Source organism: Electrona antarctica, assembly GCF_951216825.1.
Source record: "Electrona antarctica genome assembly, chromosome: 17".
NCBI classification, from domain to species: domain Eukaryota; kingdom Metazoa; phylum Chordata; class Actinopteri; order Myctophiformes; family Myctophidae; genus Electrona; species Electrona antarctica.
Genome location: NC_136798.1, coordinates 39,156,728 through 39,182,216, shown reverse-complemented (window position 1 = coordinate 39,182,216; position 25,489 = coordinate 39,156,728). Strand labels below are relative to the sequence as shown.

Here is a 25,489-nt window from a genome sequence, read left to right as displayed (position 1 = left end):
ACAAATATCTTCATGTGGCTGGCTGCCGAAATGAATGAGCAAGGCATTAACACTGGCAGTGTTAACACTGGTTCTATTCCCAGTGGTTTCTAGGGGTTTAATGAGTTTGGGCTTATCGAGTCTAACGGGTCCGTGAAGTGATGTCCGGTGTAAAGTCATTAACCAATTTAGACCTGAGGTCGATTCTATAAATGTCTTCTAAATCCTGACACTTTTCTGAAAATGTCTATATCAGTGGTTCTCAAGCGCCAGAATTATATGTATTTGGCCGCTGACCCCCATCTCAAAATATGTTGTTCCAGGGACCCCCCATGAAGCAAAGATTTGAGTTAAAAACGTTCACTCTGAAAGAATGTATATTCAAAGATTTGCGCCACATTTTCACGATTTTTCAAAAATAGCAGATCTACAAGATCGTAGTGTGGCACTCGGTGCTGTGCTACGAGCTTGTAGATCTGCTATTTTTTAATAGCTAAAGTAGGCCATAATGCTTAAAACACCAAAAGGTGTTCCCGTCCTGAATGGGTTAAATATCGATATTGGACAAGCAGTAACTTACTGGTAGCAGGGTACTTGACTCCAGTGGACTTGGTTCTGGTCAGAGGCTGTTTCCCTGCGGCTCCGGTGGTTTTAGTCCCGGCCTGCTTGGCGTCACCCACAGAGGTCTTCCTGGTCGGGGCCACCGGTTCCGACGTGCGTCCGGAGTGTGCGGGGCGGCCCGACGAGGACTCGGTGTCGCTGGGGCCCGTGAAGGACCCGGTTCGCTTCCGGGGCATGGCCAGGATGTCCAGCCTGGACAGCTTCTTCCCTTCCGCCGACACTTTGGAGGGAGCCGAGGCGGCGTGGTCCGAGTTCTGGGACGCCCGGTCCGTCTCGGCGCCCTCGTTGTCGGAGGCCTCACCCAGGCGGGCCCGCCGCAGCATGGAGGCGCGGGTGGGCCGGGGCGCCGAGAGGCTGTTCGACCGGGTCAGGACCTGCTGAGCGGCCGTCTTGCCGCTCTTGCCGTTGTCTTCCTTCTGCAGAGGAGCGATCAGCTTCTTGCTCCGGCTGGACGGCCGCGAGCCCGTCTCGTGGTCCGAGGACGCGGCGTCGGTCCATTGCGGGCCGGAACCGGCGCCCTGCTGCTGCTGCTGGCCCTCCGACAGGTCCAGAGAGCCGCGGTTCCCCGCGCTGCGGCGCATCTGGAACCTCTTGGCCGCCTCCGCCTTGGAGGAAGAGGAGGAGGAGGACGAAGCACCGGCGGCGGGCGGCGCCGCCGCCTGGCTCCGTCGTTTCTCCGACAGGCGCTCGCGGGCCGTGAGCTGCCGGCCCTTCTCCTGGATGGACGGACTGGACGAGGACTTCTCCTTCTGCAGCCCGCTGAGGATGGCCGCCGGGCGCTTCTTGGACGCCGCCGGGGCGTTCTTGTTGCTCACCTGGTTTTCAAAAAGCTAAAATTACTTACGGTCTGCCAGATCAACACAATCAATGCAAATAAAAAAAATTACATTTTTTTTATTTACAAGCTTAAACATATACAGTACCACCGAACTCCATTCCCAAGCCTTTTAGTAATTACTTTCAAGCAAATTCTCAAACACACAAATACAACACTAGACAGGCTACACATCTTCACCCCCCCCCCCCCCCCCCCTTTATCATACTAGTCATGATCAGTTTTCCATTAATTACAGAGGTACTACACTTTGGGACAAATACTCAACTTGTGTACAGCTTTCTTAGAACAAATTGAAGGATGTTCTGATTGACCAGATCCCTTATTTTGTTTGTATGATCTCTTCTCTAATCATGTCTTAGATAATGAATGTGTACATGTAAATTTAAAAAAAGTATCTATCTACTGCAATCATGTCTTTCGGAAATTCTATTACACATCATGTTCTAAATCTTTGTATTAGGTAGAGGCCTCGTAGAAGCCCTTTGGTCTTCTTGCCTCCTCCTAGCACTTTCCCTTTTTTATTTTCTTGTATTGTTTTTATACAGTGCTAAATGAAGAAACAAGCTTTCGCACACCTAGAGATAAGGCGTATAAGAACAGGTGCGTAGGCCAGTGGACATGATTTACCTGCTCGGTACATGAGCAGTTTATTAAAGATAAACTCATGTACCGAGCAGATAATCACTGTGCAGGCGTATCTTTTTCCTTATCATACAGTGCTAAATAAAAATGAAATGAAATCAACCTGGCTGACGGTGCTGGCCGTGTCCACGTCCGACTCTCCGGACAGGGAGTCGTCCACGCGGCTGGAAGGACCTCCTTTCTTTGAGCCGCGAGGAGCAGAAGAGGAGGAACGGAGCTTGGCTTCCAGGGAGGCCAGGCCCTCGGCCTCACTCGGTAAGGGCTGTGCTTCCTGCAGGGCGGAAGGCATGGGGACCATAGAGTATATAAAAGGATAGAGACTGAACTGGCGCGACGCTCCGCCCCCCCAGCTATTCATGTCAGTGGAAGTTGCTCAGTGGCGTTTTGAAGCACCCGGAAGACTGCCGGAAGTCCCTCCTCAAATTTGAGGTCCGGGGTGACGTTGGAGTGATGGTCCTACGTCACGACACAATGTTAAAGCCCAGCTGCACGGGGTTTCCCGGTCATGAATCCACGGGTCCGCCTGTAGTCCCTCCTCCTACCACTAGGGCCCAGAGCTTCAACGTTGAATAGCCTCACTGGCCCCTTGATGGGGACCAAAGGAAATTATACGGGAGCGTATACCTATGTTCCCCAGGTTCTATGTTCCCCACCATGCAAAAAAGTAAACCTAAACCTAAACCAGAAACCTAACCTAGTAATTCTAGTAAGACTAAAAGTATTTTAGCAACTTGGTCTTAGTGTTACTTTTAGTAGCACATTCTGATTTAAGCTCAGTCTTTGAACAATCCATTGAACTTTAGGCCTGCCTAGGCTACTTAAACTATCTAGTCTTAGCCAACAAAAAAATAACACTGGCATAAAATAAACTAAAACTTAATTGCTCAGACTCTTCAACAAAGATGGCAAAAACAAACATTCTTTGTTCTGTACTTATACAATTGTATAGTACTGTACAAAACACTGAAGTCCTTAAACCAGAAACCTAACGCTAACCCTAAACCCTAAGGTAAGTGGGGAACATAGAACCTGGGGAACATAGAACCTGGGGAACATAGGGATGACCCCAATTAGACAACAGGTCGTTTCGAGGAAGCAATCTGATTGGTTGAAACAGCTTCTAGCCGTGGTTCAAACGAGCCACACCTAATCAAAACAAAGAATTCAGCTACTCTGTTCTCCCAGGATGCAGCAAACTCGGTGGCTAGGCAAGCTAGTTTCTTGGGACATTTGTGGTCGTAGTGACTACACCTGTCATTAAAAAAAAACAAAAAATCAGCGATGCGGGCGAGTTCCGAAAGCAACGCAGAAGTGCATTAATGACGTTAAACCACCCCCTCTCGTGTAATATTACTTAAATGTATTACATGTCACAAATCACGGTTAATGCGGCAGAGTTACACACCTGTTAAGTGTTATGGTCATTCAGGGCTAGCTCTGTATGTGTTTCCGGTGATAGTATTGTATAGTATTTTTTTTTTTAATATATTTTTTATCCCACGATTTTGTAACCCATTTTTCACCCCTGTCAATTATCTAATGTGATCCTGGGCTCTACACACCCTCCGCCAACCTGGGAAGAGCAACGGACTTGAACTCATGCTTCCTTAATGCACGAGTGTCCAAGTCGCTCCTTTACACCTGACAGGGGGGAGTTTCCCTGGTTGGACATTCCTGGTAGGAACACGTTATTCCAACCAGTTCCTTTCCCCTCCATCGGGCGCCCCGGCTGGCCAGGGGGAGGCAGTTTAGACTAGAGACCAGTATTACTGCATGTTTTTTGTGAGGGTACCTACCCGACACGGGGAGAACATGCAAACTCCACACAGAAAGGCCCTTTCGCCAACCCCCGCCTCGGGTATGGGCACTGATGACGCGGAGGAGAGGACACGCCGCCAGCGCCCACAGCGTCCCGAGCGGGAATAGAACCCAGGACCTTCTAGCTGTGAGGCGACAGCACTACCAGACTGTGCCACCGTGCCCCCCACAAAACTTGAATTTTGACAAAAATGTCCACCACGAGCCAGCATGGTGATGACCCCGTGTCTCCCTGTCCCTACCTGGGCAGCCTCTCTCCTGTGCTCCATGTCCCTGAAGGAGGGCTGGCTGGAGATGTGAGGTAGTCTCTTGATCTGGGCCGAGTCGCTGGGACGCTCCTTGGTGAAACTCTCCTGTCTCACGAAGGAAGACGCCGCCGCCGCCGCCGCAGCAGCAGCAGCGGACTCCTCCTTCTCCCGAGCGGTCCGCAGGTTGGGGGCGGAGCTGTTGGGTTTGACACCTGCTGGGATTAAAGCTAGATTAATTTTAACCTATTTTGGGGCGGGAACCCCTTTTGGTGTTTTAGGCATTGTTATACTTTAGCTGTTGAAAAATAGCAGATCTACAAGCTCATAGCGCGGCACGAACTTGTAGGTCTGCTATTTTTGAAAAATCGTGAAAATGTGCCTGAAATCTTTGAATATATATTGTTACAGAGCGAGTTTTTTACTCAAATATTTGCTTCTGGGGGGTCCATGGAACAACATATTTTCAGATGGGGGTCGGCAGGCCAATGTCATATACTATATTTGGAGGTCCTTGACATGAAAATGTTTGAGAACCACTGACATAGAAACATGGGTTTTTCAGAAAACTGTCAGGATTTAGAAGACATTTTTGAAATTTCGACGTCAGGCCTAAATGGGTTAAATAACCGGAATGTGTTCGGTGGGTAGGGAGGCCGGGGCGGGGAGGGTGATATCGGTCATTGCACATACTCCTATGGGGTTGGGGGTGGAGCCTGTCAGCAGGGAGTGTTGGGCGAGGGGAGTAGGACGAAGGCCCTACATCGTCAAGTATAATGGTGTTATTTCTTTATGCTATGCTGATGAATTGAATACATAGGACCACAATGGAAACAAGTCCCGGGTACTTTTTTGTGTTGTCCTTTATATCGTTAATGTCTGACTGTACCACGTGCCGTTTACATTTATTTTATTTTAACTAATACATTGTTTTCCCACGATCTTTCACCCGGTGCCAATTGCCTATAAGCTCAGCTGTAATCCTGGGCGCTACTCTCCCTCTGCCAACCTGGGGAGAGCCCCGAACGGAGCTCATGCTTCTTGACACGTACATTTCTGAATAATATAAAGTATTCAATCAATTAAAAAAAAAAAAAAGTGTTATTTCGTTAGTTCTGAATCCATATGGGGTCACCTGTCCTCCGAGGCTCGTGGCCACTCAGGTGTCGGATCAGCACGGTGGTGGGCGGGGTCTTAGACGGCGGGTCCCGCCCCCTGTCGGACAGAACCGGACTGTAGGCGCGCTCGGCTTTCCCCGGACCGTCCTCGGAGCCGATGTAGAAGCAGGTGGAGGGGGGCGGGGCTTCAGGAGAACTGGCGCCGGTGTCGGCGGCAGAGGTGGAACCTGCGTAGAAAACCGACAGACAGACATATACAGTGGGGTACAGTGTTGTTTTTGGCAGGCATTTTTTAGATTTAGTCAGTCTTAGTCATTTGGACTAAGACATGATTATTGTCCCGTAACACTTTCAGGATCTTTTACCAGTAGACGCAGCTGCGTGACATGAGACTAATTAATTAGAGCGACAGAGAGAGAGAGGAGTGTGTGTATGTGTGTGTCAATTTAACAAAGGTGCAGACGATCAGAAATCAGCAGAGAGTGATTGACGTTTGCGCTACTGTATGCCGAATTGAAGTGGACTCGGCTCCAGACTTTTTTTTTCTCCTTGGAAATAAAAAAACGTCTGGGTTTCCAAGGCTACAACAGCAGTGACAAGTTAACACAGAAATGTGTTTGGGCAATTAATTGGCGTAACGACTGAATTGGGTGAGAAAAAGGAGGTAAAAATAATTGGCTACTTATTTTTATTAAAAAAAAGAAAAAAAAGCTTTGGTGTGGCTTTTGCAGGCTACTCTATTTTATTTGTATTAAAAAAAAGAAAAGTGGAACCTTTGGTGTGGCTTTTGCAGGCTACTCTATTTTATTTGTATTAAAAAAAAAGAAAAGTGGAAACTTTGGTGTGGCTTTTGCAGGCTACTCTATTTTATTTTTATATATATAAAAAAAGGGGAACCTTTGGTGTGGAATAGGCATGCCACGGTATGATATTTTACAGTACGGTACGGTGCCGGTATTGATAACCTATACCTCGGTATTCCACGGTATTTATATATAATACAAAATAAAAAAAGATTGCCCCCCCCCCCCACCTATGTATAGTGACTACCCCTACCTCCTTATAAGCCCTTCTTTGTTCCCCAACCTGTAGGCCTACATATATTATTTTGTATTTTTACCTTTTATGATAATTTTGTTATTTGTCATGTGACTTGTCATGATTATGAATTGATTAGCCAGGACCTGAATGGAAACAAGACTGCAAGGACTTTTTTCAGTGATCCCTTTGGACATGTGTTTGACTGTACCCTATACTGATTACATTTGCCAATAAAGTATTCAATCAATTAATCAATAACTATTCCCCACTGTATTTCACTGTACTATGGCTCCCCCTAATGGCCGTTTTGTACCCTGCTCGCTGCAGCAGAGCTAGTGCGTAATCTCAACTGCGCATGATCACAACTCTGTGTGCCGTGTTGACAGTTCACAACTTCACACATAGTAGGCTACATATGGAAATATGGAATATACAATTGGATCTGGGTGTCTTTCAGCAACACTAACTCAAAGGTAGGAAGCAACTTTTCAATCTACTGCAGCTGTGTGGTGAAAATAAATGTTTTGCCTTAGTCTGCGAGTGGAGTTGCACTGCATATGCGCAGCATGCGCAGCCCACCGACGCTGTATTAAAATACCGTCAGCTCGGGAATCTCACGGTATCAACACCGTGGCTTTTCCTGTCGCGGTATTACCGAAATTCGGTATACCGTGGCATGCCTAGTGTGGAATTTGCAGGCTACTCTATTTTATTTTTTGTATAAAAAAGAAAGAAAAAGTTGAACCTTTGGTGTGGCTTTTGCAGGCTACTCTATTTTATTTGTATTAAAACAAAAGAAAAGTGGAACCTTTGGTGTGGCTTTTGCAGGCTACTCTATTTTATTTGTATTAAAACAAAAGAAAAGTGGAACCTTTGGTGTGGCTTTTGCAGGCTACTCTATTTAATTTTTTGTATAAAAAAGAAAGAAAATGTGGAACCTTTGGCGTGGCTTTTGCAGGCTTTCTCCCGCAGCGAGCTGTCGTCGGATCGGCTGGCGTCGCTCAGACTGTCCGGGTCCACGTCGTCCTGGACGTACAGACGCTGGGCCGACGAGTCCTGGGGGCGGGGCGGACCAAAGCCGCCACCGCCATCCGACGACGACGACTCGTGGGCCAGGCAAGGCTCGTGGCGAATCAGGATGCAGGGGGCGGGGCTATCCGACTTGTCCCCAGCAGGGGGCGGCGGCGGCGGCGGGACTTGGGGCAAGAGGCGTCGGGTGCGGGAGCCGGCGTGGCCCTGCTGGGACTCCGACTCGGAGGTGTCGTAGCCGCGGCTCGCCACGGAGCCGCTCAGGAAATGAGAGTCTGTGACGCGGGAATGACACGGTGTTAACATCTGTGTCCATGTGGGTTTTACGGTCATGAATCATCAGGGTCCTGAATGGCTCGACTCTTTTTTGCCGAATTATTAGTTAATATTCCAAACGAGATACAAAAGTAAGAAATACGATACGATACGATACAACTTTATTGTCAGCTTTCACTGAAATTTGCTTTGCGTCCAAGATACAGACAGGACATACACAATACAATACACAAGGTACATTACAGGACACACATCACAGAAGCAGACAGGAACAAGAACAATAGAACATATCCTCTTGGTTTACCGATTTTGGTTTAAAAGCAGAACAGACTTGTGTACAAAAGAGTTCTTTAGCCTGTTTTTCTTATATTTTGGGACTCTAAACCGCCTGGAGTTACGAGCCATTATTTTGGAGCCGTAAACAAGGAAGTGAACGGCAGTGCGCACGCGCAAAACAACAAGGGGTTCGGTGCAGAATTGGAGAGGCCAACCAAAAAAAAAATATATATATATACTTTTTTTTATATCAATAAAAAAGACCAAAAGACGCCTATACATGTCTTTAGCACCCCGTGGTTTTGATATAAATATAATATAATTTAACATTTTTGACCGGAAGCGAGTGCTGAATTGCCTTCGCGTTTGAGTAAATGGTCCGACCCCCCCACCAAGTACAGTTTTAACCCATTTTGGGCGGGAACCCCTTTTGGTGTTTTAAACATTATGTTATAATGTAGCTATTGAAAAATAGCAGATCTACAAGCTCATAGCGGCGCGCTACGAGCTTGTGGGTCTGCTATTTTTGAAAAATCGTGAAAATATTTATTTCATAAAACTAGAGGATTTAGAAGATTTTTTTTAAATTTCGAGGTCAGGCCTAAAAATGGGTTAAACCATGATGGAGGTGCGCCGTCTCATGCAACTTGAGCCACGAGAGACACCGCCGAGCGCACAAGTTGCCGCGTTGGACATTGCGAATGGTGGGTCGGTCCATTGGCACAAGCACTGTTCAGTCAAACCATGACAATACTGACACCAGGGGACACTTGTGGTCCCCAGCACAGGCACAGTGTGTCACAGCATTGTCACAGCATTGTCTTAACATTTCAAGTGGCCATAACTCGGTGACCATCGCTCTGATCAGCTCAATATAAGAATAGATTTGAAAATCTAGTCTAGTAATTAACACATTGAGAGCACATTTTCACCTAGAAAATCCATTCACATTTTTTATAATTCAGCTGACTGTGGAGACACATGCTGGAACTTTTTACTTTGAAATGTTTTATAGTTTCTGAGTTATTTAATTTAAACGCCAAATGCATTCTCAATGGCGAAAACACAAACTTTGGCACCACGTATTAAACAAAAAAAAATCAGTTTTGATTTTTTTGATTTTTTTTAATGAAAAAAATAAAAAATAAAATAAAAATATATATATATATATATTTTTTTTTCCTTCTTTTTCTGCCCGTGCGGTAATACCAAAGACGTCCATAGACGTCTTGGGCACTAAGAGACAAGACATTTATGCCTCCACTGTAGAGAAGTGGTATTGAAGAATTACAAAACTCAAGTAAAAGCAGAGTAACATCTGTGCATATTACAGTATTAAATGGTAAATGGTGCATTTATATAGCGCCTTTATCCAAGGCGCTTTACATCGATTGTGCATTACATTCACCCATCCACGCACACATTCATACACCGATTGCGGCGGAAACCATGCAAGGTACCAACCAGCACATCGGGAGCAATTTGGGGTTCAGTGTCTTGCCCAAGGACACTTCGACATGTAGACAGGAGGAACCGGGATTCGAACCGCCGGCCCATGGATCATTGGACGACCTGCTCTACCTCTTGAGCCACGGTCGCAGTATATTACTAGTACTAGTACACACTCACCGTCTAGGAGCTCTTCCTGTGGGGGTGTACTGCCAGGCTCATAGCTGTCTGCCAGGCTGGCCCAGCGGGAAACCCACTTGGGTCCCTCCATCGCTGCAGGGTTCACTGGCACCTGGTGGTAAACACATCCACAAGACTACAGCAGTGGGACTCGACCGCTTTCATTCCTAGGATGATTGGGGGTGATTCGCTTTAACCCATTAAGAAACTTCTGTATTTGTCCGACGACCCCCATGTCAACATAATGTTGTTCCAGAAAGCCCCAGAAGCAAGGATTTGAGTTTTAAAAAAATGCTTTCTTTTTTTTAATATATATAATAGCATATCCACAAGCTTGTGGCATAGCACGAAGTGAAGCGCTACGAATATGTATATCGATCTCTGCTGTCGGGAAGAAACCACCTAACTCCAAAACATTTTTCAGGAAATTAAGAAAACCTGTATATTTTTAAAACAAAGCAATACTGCCTCATCAAAGTTAGTGTTGTGTATTGTCAAGTACTTGCATGAGAGGGGGAGAGGTGGTGGAGTTAGTTGCTTTAGCAGACAGTTTGAGGGTCCAATGGAGGTTAGAGGTTTTGTCCGAAGCGCTTTTTACTACTTTTCATTGGTTAAATATTATCGAAACAACACACAGACGTAAAGTATAGCACTGATTTATGCAAAAAAAAAAGAAGAAATAAAAACAAAAACCTAAAAAATGGAGTTAGGTGGTTTCCTCCCGACAGCAACGATATGCAAGTCAGAGTTACAGACCCGTACGGGTTCGTTTGGTTCCATGTGTATACTCTCAGAGTTACAGAACCGTAATGGTCCGTTTAGTCACAAAATTGCTCAACCCCCTACAACGCCCGCGGAAGGGCAAGGGGGGCTACACCAGGGACAAGTTGACTTGGACTTTATCTCTTCCTTGAACCCGTGGGCGATACCTGCTACAAGGTACTTGACTCTCCATCTTTTTTTGCTCGACCTCATACACCACTCGCGGATTACACTAGTGTCACCTCGACCAATCCTTAAGGCTCGTCAATATCTGATATGAGAAGGCACACTAGGACCCATACAGGGGAAGCCCTTTACTTGTAAGCTACAGCTTTGCTCAAACTTTGTTTTTTCCCCTGCCTTGATAGCCTCGTAGCCCCAGTTTCTTTATGAAAAGGTTTACTTGGTAATAAAAACCAAGTGTAAACTCTGGTCAAATTCCCATTGGCGAGGGTGGAATTTACTTTATTTTCTCTTCTTCTCCTGGGCTTTAAATGAGAACTGCAGCATGTTGCATTACTTCCAGCTCAAATCAAATCAAAAAGGGGGTGTAAGGGGAGTGATTACCTGCATGGGGCTGGTGGGTGCAGCCGGGTTAAAGCCATGCTTAGAATCCACACAGAAGTAACCCTGCTCTGCGTCCATTATTACAGGCCTATAGGCCGACGCCGCTGTCGCAGGGTTACTAGCCCCGCTGTACTCTGGACTGTCCAGCACACCAAACACCTGCATGTGGGGACACAGCATGCATGAGAGGACACGGGGGGACACGGGGGACACGGGGACGCGTGCATGACGACACAGCCGCCGTGACACATGGGGGGAAACGGGACAGGATGTAATGCATGAGGACACACAAAGCCAGGTGACACGGGGAGACGGGAAAGGGACAGGAAATGACGTACGCATGAGGACACACAGCCACAGGGACACAGGACACGGCCACAGGGACACAGGAAAACAGTATGGATGTTATCGCATCAAGGAAAGGAAGGAAGGGAGGAAGGAAGGATAGTCACGCAAGCCAGACTGTTGCCTCCCGCAATTTTTTATGCTTTCGGTCGTACAGCACGGAAGCTCTGAAAATGAGTACGCGATAAAGCGGAAGAGACACCTCCCTCCCCGCTTCCGTTCCGTCTTTACAGCAGTGCGAATTTGTCCTAATATGAATCGAAAAATCACCTCAGCATATGTAGCTTGCTGCTTAGCAGAAATGGAAACAATGTAATGTAAAGCTATTTCTAACATAGCTAATGTATTTGTATGTATAATATATATTTTTTGTGAAAGGAAATGAGCAGACGCCAACTTCCTGTCTCGGGTTTAATGGGAGGTGTAGTTCCAGACACTGTATAGCATTCGGAGACTGTTTAATGGGAGGTGTAGTTCCAGACACTGTATAGCATTCGGAGACTGTTTAATGGGAGGTGTAGTTCCAGACACTGTATAGCATTAATGGGAGGTGTAGTTCCAGACACTGTATAGCATTCGGAGACTGTTTAATGGGAGGTGTAGTTCCAGACACTGTATAGCATTCGGAGACTGTTTAATGGGAGGTGTAGTTCCAGACACTGTATAGCATTCGGAGACTGTTTAATGGGAGGTGTAGTTCCAGACACTGTATAGCATTCGGAGACTGTTTAATGGGAGGTGTAGTTCCAGACACTGTATAGCATTAATGGGAGGTGTAGTTCCAGACACTGTATAGCATTCGGAGACTGTTTAATGGGAGGTGTAGTTCCAGACACTGTATAGCATTCGGAGACTGTTTAATGGGAGGTGTAGTTCCAGACACTGTATAGCATTAATGGGAGGTGTAGTTCCAGACACTGTATAGCATTCGGAGACTGTTTAATGGGAGGTGTAGTTCCAGACACTGTATAGCATTAATGGGAGGTGTAGTTCCAGACACTGTATAGCATTAATGGGAGGTGTAGTTCCAGACACTGTATAGCATTCGGAGACTGTTTTAATAGTTGTCTGACTACGGGAAGAAGGAACCATGCATAGCACTTGTGGATTATGGAACTATAGGGCAGCTATATTACTGCTATATTGCTATACTAACAGAGTCACTTTGTACCACTGCATGTTGATTCTACAGTAGGCTTCCAGGAAACGTCCTTCGTGATTGCAGTGCAGTGGTTGTCATTGTCCTTTTGAACTCTGTCCTTTTGAACTTGTATTAGCCATTCGTTGGTTATGTATTTTAATACGCTAGGCCAATATATCTAGTATATAGTTACATTTCAATAATAGCAGTTAATAGAAAACAAATAGCTGGGTCCAAGACATTATACCAGCAGTGTATTTTAGTAGTCTCTTGTACAGAGAGGGTCTGACCTGGTGTATCATTTTAGTAGTAGGGACTTTAAGCAACGACGGCTACGGCAGTCCGCTCCGGCAAGCGGAAACGGATCAGTGCTCGATACATAAACCTGCTTGCTCGAGTGATTTGAGTGCTTTGGACGCGTTGTTTGTATGAGCTCTGCTAATTACACTTTAGTCTACTAATTCACTGTTCACCAAACTGTCCAAAAGTAAGATCTTACAATCTTACCGGATCATGTTGAATGCCAGCTCTTGCCGCGAGCTCTGCATCGTCAGAGAAGCGACAACAATGCATTATTATTATTATTATTATTATTATTATTATTAACTGCATAGACGCGTCACCATGGGAACCAAAAAGGGATGGGAACCCGTCGCCGACGGCTGTTTGCTTAACGATTTTGACTGCTACGGCGGTCACGTCATAGCAGCTGTACTTCCGCCTAGCGGAGCCGTCCTGTAAACCGTCATTCCTTAAAGTCGCTATTGTCTTCTACAGAGGGGGTCTGACCTGGTCTATCATGCTAGTAGTGTCTTCTACAGAGGGGGTCTGACCTGGTCTATCATGCTAGTAGTGTCTCGTACAGAGGGGGTCTGACCTGGTCTATCATGCTAGTAGTGTCTTCTACAGAGGGGGTCTGACCTGGTCTATCATGTTAGTAGTGTCTTGTACAGAGGGGGTCTGACCTGGTATATCATGTTAGTAGTGTCTTCTACAGAGGGGGTCTGACCTGGTCTATCATGTTAGTAGTGTCTTCTACAGAGGGGGTCTGAACTGGTCTATCATGTTAGTAGTGTCTCGTACAGAGGGGGTCTGACCTGGTCTATCATGCTAGTAGTGTCTCGTACAGAGGGGGTCTGACCTGGTCTATCATGCTAGTAGTGTCTTGTACAGAGGGGGTCTGACCTGGTCTATCATGTTAGTAGTGTCTCGTACAGAAGGGGTCTGACCTGGTCTATCATGTTAGTAGTGTATTCTACAGAGGGGGTCTGACCTGGTCTATCATGCTAGTAGTGTCTTGTACAGAGGGGGTCTGACCTGGTCTATCATGCTCCGCGCATCCTCCACCTCTTTGTCCTGGCTCTCCGTCTCGATGGTGTACGTCCCGGCGTCGCTCAAACTGTCGTCTTCCTCGTTCCTCGCCGCCCGCTGGGGCGGGGAGGCCGCGGGGTGGTCTCCCGCCAGGAGTTCCAGGGGGTGGGGCATGTGGCATGCGGGCGAGGAGGGGGTCTGGTAAGGGGCGGCGGCGGCCGCCGGGGCGGCGATGATGTGGCACGGGACGGGCTGGAGGAGGGGGGAGGAGGGGTAGGAGGCGGAGAGAGGCGGAGCCGGGGGTTCCTGGGGGGAGGGGAGGAGGGTCCGGGAGGGTGACATCATGACGGGCGGAGCCGACATGGGCGGAGGGGAGGCGCGGTCTCCCGCCGGACCACCACAGTCCGCCAGGAGAAACTCGGCGGCAAACTCCTGGGCCAGCTTGGACTTCTTGCCCACGCTGCCGAATGGCCTGACCACGATGGAGGAGGAGGACCGCGAGGAGGAGGAGGAGCCGTCGGCCTCAGTCGTCTTCTCCTTCTCCCGCTTCAGGGAGCTGGAGCGCTGGGGGCCGCCGCCGGGCCCCTGGCCCTTCAAAGGAACCGTTACCTGGGGGGGGGGGGGGGGCAGAAGCACAGCTTTACCCATTTAGGACTGAGACCTGAGATGTTTCCATCAGTGGTTTTCAAACTTTTTCATGTGGGACCCCAATCTCAAAATATGTTGTTTTGAATTCAAAGCAAAGATTTGAATTCAAAGCGTTCACTGGGAATGAATATATATTCAAAGATTTGCACACATTTTCACGATTTTACAAAAATAGCAGAGTGTAGATCTGCTATTTTTCATTCGCTAAAGTATAGGGTTCCCGTCCAGAATGGGTAAAAATCCGGAGTGACGTGATTTTTCCCCCCCCTATAACATAATCGTGATTATACTAGGAGGAAGATTATTTTCCAAAAAAGCGTACGGAACACAATTTAGGGCAGAGGTTCGGAATTGGCATCCAGCGAGTGTGTGTGTGCGCACTGTTTCGTCGCGACCGGGGAAACGGTGCCAGAGTTTATAGCTGGTAGGATTAATAGCAAACCACGTGTTTTGCAAAAAATAATCTGCCTCTTGGTAGCGCTATGACAGGCCGATCTGGAAAATGTGGGGCAGAGGTTCGGAATTGGCATCCAGGGAGTGTGTGTGTGCACAGTTGCGTAGCGACTGGGCCAACGGTGCCAGAGTTGAGCTGGTAACAGACAGACGGTCAGGGTGCAAAACATAGTCCCCCCATGCCCTTGGCGTGGTGGAGACAATAATAGTATAATAATAGCGATAACTTCAATCTAACATTGACAATCGCAATAATGTTTGAGATTTTTCAAAGGATAAAATATTCTATCATAATATGTGAACAGAACGTGCAAATAGCAGGGGTTTCCAGGTGGTCCCCAGCTAAATTATGGAGAGTTGGTAACCAAATGGACCCTTAGATATGTTATTGTTAAACATCTGAATGACTTAATTTACAAGAAGTCTACACAATTAGACAATGTACTGTAGAAGAATTGTTATTTTGGTCAACGTTTGCCTGTTATCTCTCTTAACCCATTTTGGGCGGGAACCCCTTTTGGCGTTTTAAACATTATGTTATAATTTAGCTCATAGCGCGCCACGAGTGGTGCTCTACAAGCTTGTAGGTCTGCTATTTTTGAAAAAAATCGTGAAAATGTGGCGCAAATCCTGACAGAAGACTGTCAGGATTTAGAAGACATTTTAGAAATTTCGACGTCAGGCCTGAATGGGTTAAACAGCATGTAATGTGTGGCTAAATGTCATCAAATGGTGGTCCGTGGCTCAAATGCTGAATAAATAGTGGGCCCTGGTATCAAAATGGTTGAAAACCACTGCGTAGAGTAGACAGTTTACCTGCTGTGTCGGAGGGATGTGTGCGTGCATGGAGACAGGCCTCTCCCCTCCCTTCCTCCTCTCCAGTTTGGCCTTCAGGTTGGGTTGGAACAAGACAGATGCTAATTAGGGCTGTCAAAATCATTTGTATTGACACCGTTGTGACAAATAATGGCGATTAATGATTTAATTGTATTTATGGTTTTTGCGTCAAACATTAGGAACATATAGATGACAATTATATTTCTGTTTTGCCATCTAGGCATTGTTAAAGCAAATATTGCACAGGGCGGATATGACGAATAACTTAGTGAAGTCTGTAAGGTGTTCCAAGTGTGTGAGGCAGCGCACTTGAAAGCAGATTTTCCAGATGTAGTGGAGGTATGTATGGTCTCAAGCATCAAATAATATTGAGAGCGTGTATGATAAGAAATAGTTTTCCATTGTAAAGCCAAGCTCATAGCGCGCCACCGAGTGGCGCGCTACGAGCTTGTAGGTCTGCTATTTTTGAAAAATCGAAGAACGACTGACATAGAAACATAGCTTTTTCAGAAAACTGTCAGGATGTAGAAGACATTTTTAGAATCTGATCTCAGGTCAAAATGGGTTAAATAATTGTAATAGTTTAATAATTGCTATCAGGCGATTACGCAATAACGGTCAACGGGTATACCGTCAGGACCCCCAAAATAATCAAATTTGAACTGGGGACCTCAGGTTAGTTCATTCACCGCAGGTCTTGTCACATAACGGAGAATGAGATGCCTTGGCTTGCATCGCCCTCTAGTGTTGATTACACAGATCAAATTCAATCTGACTGGTTTTCCAATCATACTGTAACATTCAATCATGTGGGCGGGGTTTAGGCCTATACCACTGTTTCCCAAACACTGCCTGGCAGGATACATGTGGTGGGTCCTGCTGGACACATTGTGATGGGTCCCCTTATCGTTTGTTTCCGAACTTTTGGTTTTTAATTAATATCATTTCAAAACGTTTTTTTTTTTTTTTTTTTTTTTTTTATGTTCCCAAAAAAGGAACATATTTCATGAATTAAAAACTAATCCAAAGATATTTTTTTTCAGTGATTTCATGAAGGAACAAAAGAAAAAGAAAATAAATTCCACAAATTAGCATATCTACAAGCTCCCAACGCGTCGCGAAGTGACGCGTTGGGAGCTTGTAGATCGGCTATTTTCACTAGTTTGGGTCTCGGGGGAAGCATCAACTTTCTCTTTTGGGTCACGGTCTAAAACGTTTGGGAACCACTGGGGCACCTTCAGGGTGGAGTAGTTGTTGGTGTGGGCGGGGTTATGGCCCTATACACACCTTCAGGGTGGAGTAGTTGTTGGTGTGGGCGGGGTTTTGGCCCTATACACACCTTCAGGGTGGAGTAGTTGTTGGTGTGGGCGGTGTTATGGCCCTATACACACCTTCAGGGTGGAGTAGTTGTTGGTGTGGGCGGTGTTATGGCCCTATACACACCTTCAGGGTGGAGTAGTTGTTGGTGTGGGCGGTGTTATGGCCCTATACACACCTTCAGGGTGGAGTAGTTGTTGGTGTGGGCGGGGTTATGGCCCTATACACACCTTCAGGGTGGAGTAGTTGTTGGTGTGGGCGGGGTTATGGCCCTATACACACCTTCAGGGTGGAGTAGTTGTTGGTGTGGGCGGTGTTATGGCCCTATACACACCTTCAGGGTGGAGTAGTTGTTGGTGTGGGCGGTGTTATGGCCCTAGACACACCTTCAGGGTGGAGTAGTTGTTGGTGTGGGCGGTGTTATGGCCCTATACACACCTTCAGGGTGGAGTAGTTGTTGGTGTGGGCGGGGTTATGGCCCTATACACACCTTCAGGGTGGAGTAGTTGTTGGTGTGGGCGGTGTTATGGCCCTAGACACACCTTCAGGGTGGAGTAGTTGTTGGTGTGGGCGGTGTTATGGCCCTATACACACCTTCAGGGTGGAGTAGTTGTTGGTGTGGGCGGGGTTATGGCCCTATACACACCTTCAGGGTGGAGTAGTTGTTGGTGTGGGCGGTGTTATGGCCCTAGACACACCTTCAGGGTGGAGTAGTTGTTGGTGTGGGCGGTGTTATGGCCCTATACACACCTTCAGGGTGGAGTAGTTGTTGGTGTGGGCGGGGTTATGGCCCTATACACCTAGTTGTTGGTGTGGGCGGGGTTATGGCCCTATTACGCACCTTCAGGGTGGAGTAGTTGTCAGCGTGGGCGGGGTTATGGCCCTATACACACCTTCAGGGTGGAGTAGTTGTCGGCGTGGGCGGGGTTATGGCCCTATACACCTTCAGGGTGGAGTAGTTGTCGGTGTGGGCGGGGTTATGGCCCTATACACACCTTCAGGGTGGAGTAGTTGTCGTGTGGGCGGGGTTATGGCCCTATACGCACCTAGTTGTCGTGTGGGCGGGGTTATGGCCCTATTACGCACCTTCAGGGTGGAGTAGTTGTCGGCGTGGGCGGGGTTATGGGTGAAGGACTGCGAGCGTTTCTTGCGAGGGTTGTCGTCTAGGAACTCGATGATGAACGCCTGCTGGCTCAGGTGTTCGGGGGGCGGGGCCGGGGCCTCCGTGTCGACGCCCCCCTGCGGGCTGCGAGGAGGATGGGGGCTGTGCTCGCTCAGCGGCCTCTCTGCAGGGGCCGAGGAGGTGGGCGTAGTCACGGGCGGCGAATAGCGAGCGGGCTGGACGACCTTCTGCGAGCCCGTCTCCGATTGGACCGCCTGCTGCTGCTGCTGCGACGGCTCAGAAAAAGGCTCCGATTGGATGGAGTGCTGCGAGTGGGAGGGGTGATGGTGGGACTTGCTTTTCTTGCCGTTGAGCAGGGCAGTGTCTTCGGAGTCGCTCTGGGTTCCATCCTCATGGTGGCTACCTAGCAACACAACCACATAGCATATGGTTATGGTATCTTAGCAACAGAACCCCATAGTATCTTGTCATGGTGGCGTAGTTTATGTTGTCATGGTGACGTGGCCGTGGTTTGTTTGTTTATGTTGTCATGGTGACTAGTTTGTTTATGTTCTCATAGTGATGTGTCAATAAGTATATGCCCTTATATGAAGTATGTTTTCCCTTTTGTGCCCATATATGGAGCTGACTGATTTGTTTGCGACTGATGCCATGACGACACATTCATGTTAGACAACACACTCCATATTTGGGCGTAGCTGCATTTGCAAATCCATATATGGTTATGACTGAGCCATGGTCACATGAGCAGTGACGACGACGTCTTCTTCACCCTCCTGGCCTCGGCCTCCAGGGAGGACCGCAGGGACTCCGCCGAGCCTCGGTAGCTCCTCACCGACGGCCGAATGGAGTCGGCGATCGTCTGGTAATTCCCCAGAGAGGAACGTGGGGAATGGACCATTCTTCTGAAGGTGTGAGAGAAACATCTTCGAGTGCTCCAGAGCGTCGCTCAGCTTGAATGTATGCTCCATGGTAGCCATTTCTTCGTAAGACGTTTCAGTTCTGCCTTTCTTCTCTGTCGAAAGATAGTCGGTCGCTGTGCTAGTGTGACGTCAGAGAGATGTATTGCTTATGTCACCGTCATCCCGCTGATGTCACTGTGACTCAGCCATCACCGTATATAGAGTTCACTGCAGCTACGCCCAAATATGGTGTGTGCGTGGTCGACTGGTCATCTAAACTAACTGTGTCAGCATGACATCAGACCCAAACAAATCAATCAACAAATTGTCCGTCTACCTGCATCCCTTTTATGCCCATATATGGAGATCCCTGGTGTCATCAGTATGTGCCCATATTTGGGCATGCCAATATATTGGGCTGGTTTGTTTATGGTTGTGTTGTCATAGTGACGTGGCCGTAGATGTTTATGTTGTCATAGTGACGTAGTTTCTTTATGTTGTCATGGTGATGTAGTTTGTTTATGTTGTCATGGCGATGTAGTTTGTGTATGTTGTCATGGTGATGTAGTTTGTTTATGTTGTCATAGTGGTAGTTATGTCTACCTAGCAACACAACCACATAGCATCTGGTTATGGTAGGTATACTAGCAGGTGTGAGGGCAACGTAGCGGTCCGAAGTGGGATACATTCCAGATGACTAAAACCAAATAGAATGTTATTAAAAAGACTATGGCTAAACCCAGAGCCATAGAGTAAGACAGAGTTACGACATTGAGGGGGCAGAAAACGTGGTTCATGTACTCGCGGGAGCCCATAGACTCCAATGCATTCCGTAAACTTGCGGTTGTCCCCATTCAATAGAAGTCTATGTAGGAGAGCCGCCATTGGACTGGCCCCATGAAGTGAACAGAGTTGTCGTAACTCTGTCTATTACTCTATGGCTCTGGCTAAACCAAATGAAAACTGGTTGTACTAAACAGAAAGCATGGAAGGGAAAAAGCATGAGTTTACGAAAAACGGTGATGTGACATTAAAGTGTGATGTGATCATGTGAATGAACTTGACCTTTGAGTGTCTTGATGTTGACCTCCAGGTCACTCTTGGTGCTGTAAACGTCGTCGCACGTAGGCCGCCTCCTCATCATGCTGACATCACTGTGCACCAGCCAATCGACCACCTTGCTCTGTGATGACATCACCTCGCTGGGGGTGGCACCCATGCCTCTGGTGGACGGAGCCTGCAAGGTCATTGTAGTTAATTAAAACTAATGAAATAGTATTGTAGTAATAGTATTGTAGTAATTGTAGTTAACTCAAACTAGTGAAATGATTAAGCCAGTGAGACGCCTAAGGGCGAGAAGCCTAAAGGCTCATTCATAGTCTGGATTTTCGGTGGTTAGGTGACCACCGAACTACAACATGACGTCACGAGTCGCGGTGAAGAGCAAACCACCGCCACCGCTCCAGCCCTTCTCTCTGTTTTTACTCACCACCGCTCAACGTTATTTCAGCTCCGGTGGTCACCTCACCACCGAAAATCCAGACTATGAATGAGCCTTAAGACGCCTGAGGTCGCGTGCACGCATCCGCCTCGTTGACGTCAGACTGCTGGGCGAGCGCTGGCGCTTTGGCATGGGGGGGTCAGATCAATTCTGTACTGACCATATAAGGAGCATGTCTTGAGTGTACAGGGTTTGATGAGGTCAGATCAACATATGGAATGTCAGCTCCAAATATGGAGATCTAAGGGTGGTGGAGGGGACATTCTCTTGAGTGTACAGCAGAGATTAAAATAGGGTGCATTTTGCATCCCAAAAAGCAGTATAGTTAAGGGACGCAATAAAACAACGACCTCTGCATCGTTTTGCTAGCTTTAGTTATAATAATATTTTTTTCTTCTGTTTTCTACATGAATATAACCACATTATAACCATATAAAATGAAATGGGAGTTAAATGCTGCAATTTGTAAAAATGGCAAAATATGACTCCTAACGTCATTGAAGTGGGACTCATAAAATGTCCCTGGGACTCATCTAAAAGACCATCCCTGCATCCCGGGACTCATTACATTGAAATCCTATTTACATCACTGGTACAGGGTTTGACATTGAGGGCCGGGCCTTAATTTCCAGTCCTGTTGAGAACTCTAGTTTTCGCCTGCTGCCGGGCGCGGCTGCACTAATTACTTACAATTTAGGCATTTAGCAGACGCTCTTAATCCAGAGCGATTTACAATAAGCAAGAACAAAAAGCATGGCAGTACATCACATACATAAAAAGTAGTTATCATGAAAAAATGCGTAAGCTAAGAACGTAACAGTGGAATATCTATATAATGAAACTATACATATAAACTATACATATATACTATACTATACATAGTATAGCATAGTATGTATGTAGTATGTATGTACTATGAAGTGCTATGACTACATACAATGCAATTCTAGTGCTGTCTACATAACATGCTATAAGTCTGTATCAAATGCTATCTAAGTCTACAAAAAGTGCTATCTAAGGGGGTATTTTCCGTCAGGTATCAGTCAAAAGGGAGACATCGAAGAGGAAGGCTGGATGGGGAAGGATCAACACATGGAATGTCAGAACAGGTATCCATATATGGAGATCTAAGGGTTTGAGGGCAGATGTAGAGTTGCTGGCCAATATTCATGACATCAGGGATCTCCATATATGGGCTTAATTTGCGACAGCAGGTCGCATTTACTATGGCATCCCTGATGAATTGATGTCACGTGATGTCACAAGACCTGGGCACCGATGTCACGTGATGTCATAAGACCTGGGCACCATATATGGGGGCATTCCCATACATGGGGATATTGAGTGACTGACGGGAAATGTACGCTTTCATAGTAAATGCGGACCTGCAGTCGCAATTACATTACAAACATGATATCCTAACCTTGGGAGAGTGCATCCTGCGTTGTTGGCGCGAGGAGAACTTGGTGACGTGGTCCTTGATCTTCATCTTGCCGGGCGTCAGGTCGTCAAACTCGATGGTGAAGGAGGCGTGGCTTTGGACCACGGGCGGCGTCGGGGCAGGCAGGGCGGGGGGCGGGGCGGGCGCCGGGTCCGTGTCTTTGGTGGGGATCTCGTGAAGCTCCGCCCTCGCGAGGGGCGGGGTCTCGGGGCGGTGCGGCGGCTGCAGGTCTTTGGTGGGAATCTCAAAGTAGCTGGGCTCTCTGTTGTAGCTGCCATGGCAACCGCCCAAGTCCGCCTCCTTCTGGATGTCTAGGTAATAACAAATAAAACAATTCACTGATTACATGCCGCCACCAGATGGCTCCACTCAGAACCAGTTCCAGGAAAATGCAATAGCATGACACTTTTTTTAGACAGCCTCGTTGAGCCTCGTTGAACCGGAAGCGATTGTGTGATGAGTCATTAGCCTGGGCACCATTCCATTTCGGGTTCATGAACCGGTCGGGAGCGGATGATATCGTTACGTCATGTTGTAGTATTGTTTTGTAGTCAGCAATCTTCCGGAACTTCCTTCCACCCCCCCCCCCCCCCCCCCCCCCCCCCCCCCCACGAGAGCTTTTATTGTTATTCTTCCGGTTTGAGGGAAAGGAAGTTCCGTTTGATTGTTCCTGCCTGATGACAACAAAACAATACTACAACATGACGTAGCGATATCATCCGTTCCAGACCTGTTTCACACAGCACTTTTGGAACAGAGACCAGGCTTTCCTCCGAGGTGGAAAGCCTGGTGAGGCGAGGTTAACGAGTCATAGCTCCACTCCAGAGAGTCATCTCTCAATGTAAACAGCGAGGTCGGATTAAAGTTTTATTAATACTTTCAGCGCCATTGCCGACGATTAAAGTCAATTGACGCCTAATTTTGATACCGACGCTTAACGCCATTGCCGACGGCCTTCGGCAATTGAGCTTTTATAGCGCGTTTGATTGCTCGAGCCAAAATGCTACTCACGTTAGCCGGTTAGCTAGCTGTGTTGTTAGCACAGCACTGGATCGCCCATCTTAGATCGTCGTCGCCATAAGAATCCATTCTATCCATTTCTTTCAATCGCCTGTATCTCCTATTCCTTGTCCCAGATGGCATTTTGGTCAAAACAGCGTTTCTTTGACGGCACAGATCTGACGATGTAGAGCTCTCCAGAGCTCCGGGCTGGATTCAGATTGTAAACAAGGCCTGCCTAGCTCCGTGTAGATTCCAAGGTTATGACTACTGCTCATGGACCGGAAATGGGAGCTTTTCAAAATAAGAGCTCAAATTTAAAAAATGCTGGCGTGAATTAGATCCTAATTTTTCAATAAATGATAGCGGCCTAAGTGTTAAGCTCTAAACATCGTCCTTTATCTCAATCTGTGCCCCTAAGGATGCTTCAGTGTACGGGGAGATTTTGGGGATATTCGATGACGTCACACCATGGGAGCCACTGGAGTCTAGCGACAGATGCTAAAAACAGCTAACGGTAACGGTAAATGAAATACTCAGTGCCTCGCTACGAGCTTGTAGATCTGCTATTTTTGAAAAATCGTGGTACAAATCATTGAATATATATTCTTTCAGAGCAAACGTTTTTTAACTCAAATCTTTGCTTCTTGGGGGTCCCTGGAACAACATATTTTCAGATGGGGGTCGGCGGCCAAATAGAGATAATTCGGGGGGTCCTTGACATGGAAAAGGTTGAGAACCACTGACATGAAAGGACATGAAAGGTTTCTCTGAAAACTGTTTAGAAGCCATTTTTTTTAATCTAAAACGACAACAATGTTACCTGTTTGATTGGCGTCTAGTTTATCAGCATCTGCTTCTCCCCACCATGATGGCTGACCATACAGCGGAGTGGGCCGCGTCGCTGGAGGCTCTGCACACACACACACACACACACACACACACACACACACACACACACACACACACACACACACACACACACACACACACACACACACACACACACACACACACACACACACACACACACACACACACACACACACACACACACACACACTTTTTAAAATGGAAGTTATAATATATTAATATACAATGGTCAGACAATGCTGCTCCGCTCGTCTACGACAAGACAACTCCTACACTAGCTGCCGACCAGGCGTGATCTTTGGCGTGAGGTACGTCAAAAGTCAAAGTCGCGTTGGAACGATACAATGCCAACATTTGCAGCGATTTCGCCATACGCAAAAGAAAATTGGTCTACACTAGTGGTTTTCAACCAGTGGTCCTTGAGGGGATTCCAGGTGGTCCTCAGCTAAATGATGGAAAGTTGTTAACCAAATAGACCCTTCGTGATCTTTAACTCTTGAGGGTGTAAAATGAAACCAAAATGGACACTTACGGGTCCATTTTGGTTTCATGTTATGCTCTCAATAGTTAGATTATTGTTAAACATCTGCATTACTAAATTTACAAGAAGTCTAGAGAATGTAAACTAATTGTTATTTTGATCATCGTGTGCCTGTTATCTCTCCTATGGTACCAACATCAATACGGCAATAAGGAATTGGGGACAAAATCTCATCCAACGATAAAAATATTATTTTGTTTTGGGTCTGAGAGGCTAAATCTCAACAAATGGTGGTACGTGGCTCAAATGCCCAATAAATACATAATGGACCTAGACATGAAAAAGCGTTGGTCTACACCACTTTGATAAATGAGGTCCAGTGGGTTAGGTCTCTATAGTGTAGTAGTGTGTTACGTTACCTTGGGTCAGAGGTTTGTTTCGTTCGGTTTTGTCCAGTCTGAGTTGATCTTCATCACTCCTCTTTGTCTCCGATGCTCTCAGACTCATCTGCAACTGGCTGGTGTATTTCTCATGCTGAACACACGCGCGCGCGCACACACACACACACACACACCCCACACACACACACATGTACACACTTTAGACAATTTACAATTCAGGCCTTTAGCAGACGCTCTTAATCCAGAGTGATTTACAGTAAGCACGGACAACATGTAAGGTAATACCTCGCTCGAACGCATAGAAATAGTCATCTATAGGACCATAAGTAAACCAAGAACATATCTAACAGTAGAATATCCAAATAATATCCTTCAATACATACATTGAAACTGCGCACGCACGCACGCACGCGCGTGCGCGCACACGCACACACGAGGGGGTGGTCCGGACGTACTCAGTTTCATGGGTTGAGGGGTTAACAAATCAAAATGCACAACGATGACAGCAACACTCTCGTTGATCTTGGTGATGCGTACCAAACAAAAACAACTAATCCACAAGGCTCACATCGTGTCTGTTGTTGCCTTGCGAGCCTTGTTAGTGTTGATAATCGTGTATTAATCTAATTATAGTAAACTAATACGATTATACTCAAAAAAGATAAAGATCAAGGGAAAAGAGACCTTTTTACAGTACAATAATGTTTACACATGTATACAAATAAACAGGCCAACGGCATAAACAAACAATATTAGTTTGCCTCTTCTACAAAAATAAAAGTTACTGTCGCGCGCGTGCCAAGCTGTCATTCTCTTGTATTATATCGTACTTGTATTATTTATTTATTTCCCACCACGGAGTAACCCCGTAGCCT

The 25,489-nt window shown here is 46.8% G+C and overlaps 1 protein-coding gene across 1 annotated transcript in view; it reads right to left on the bottom strand.

Annotated features, from left to right (window-relative positions):
• Positions 1-25,489, bottom strand: part of cep170bb (centrosomal protein 170Bb) — a 52,581-nt gene that overhangs the window by 13,445 nt on the left and 13,647 nt on the right. Inside the window, exons 6-19 of the mRNA XM_079526076.1 lie at positions 24,633-24,747; positions 23,683-23,772; positions 21,843-22,171; positions 19,984-20,155; positions 17,980-18,419; positions 15,556-15,627; positions 13,645-14,247; positions 10,842-11,000; positions 9,513-9,624; positions 7,241-7,606; positions 5,279-5,488; positions 4,141-4,358; positions 2,184-2,351; positions 560-1,415 (exon numbers count right to left, since the gene is read on the bottom strand). Coding sequence (XP_079382202.1) covers positions 560-1,415; positions 2,184-2,351; positions 4,141-4,358; positions 5,279-5,488; positions 7,241-7,606; positions 9,513-9,624; positions 10,842-11,000; positions 13,645-14,247; positions 15,556-15,627; positions 17,980-18,419; positions 19,984-20,155; positions 21,843-22,171; positions 23,683-23,772; positions 24,633-24,747 — 3,910 coding nt within the window. The remainder of the gene's footprint in view (positions 1-559; positions 1,416-2,183; positions 2,352-4,140; positions 4,359-5,278; positions 5,489-7,240; positions 7,607-9,512; positions 9,625-10,841; positions 11,001-13,644; positions 14,248-15,555; positions 15,628-17,979; positions 18,420-19,983; positions 20,156-21,842; positions 22,172-23,682; positions 23,773-24,632; positions 24,748-25,489) is intronic.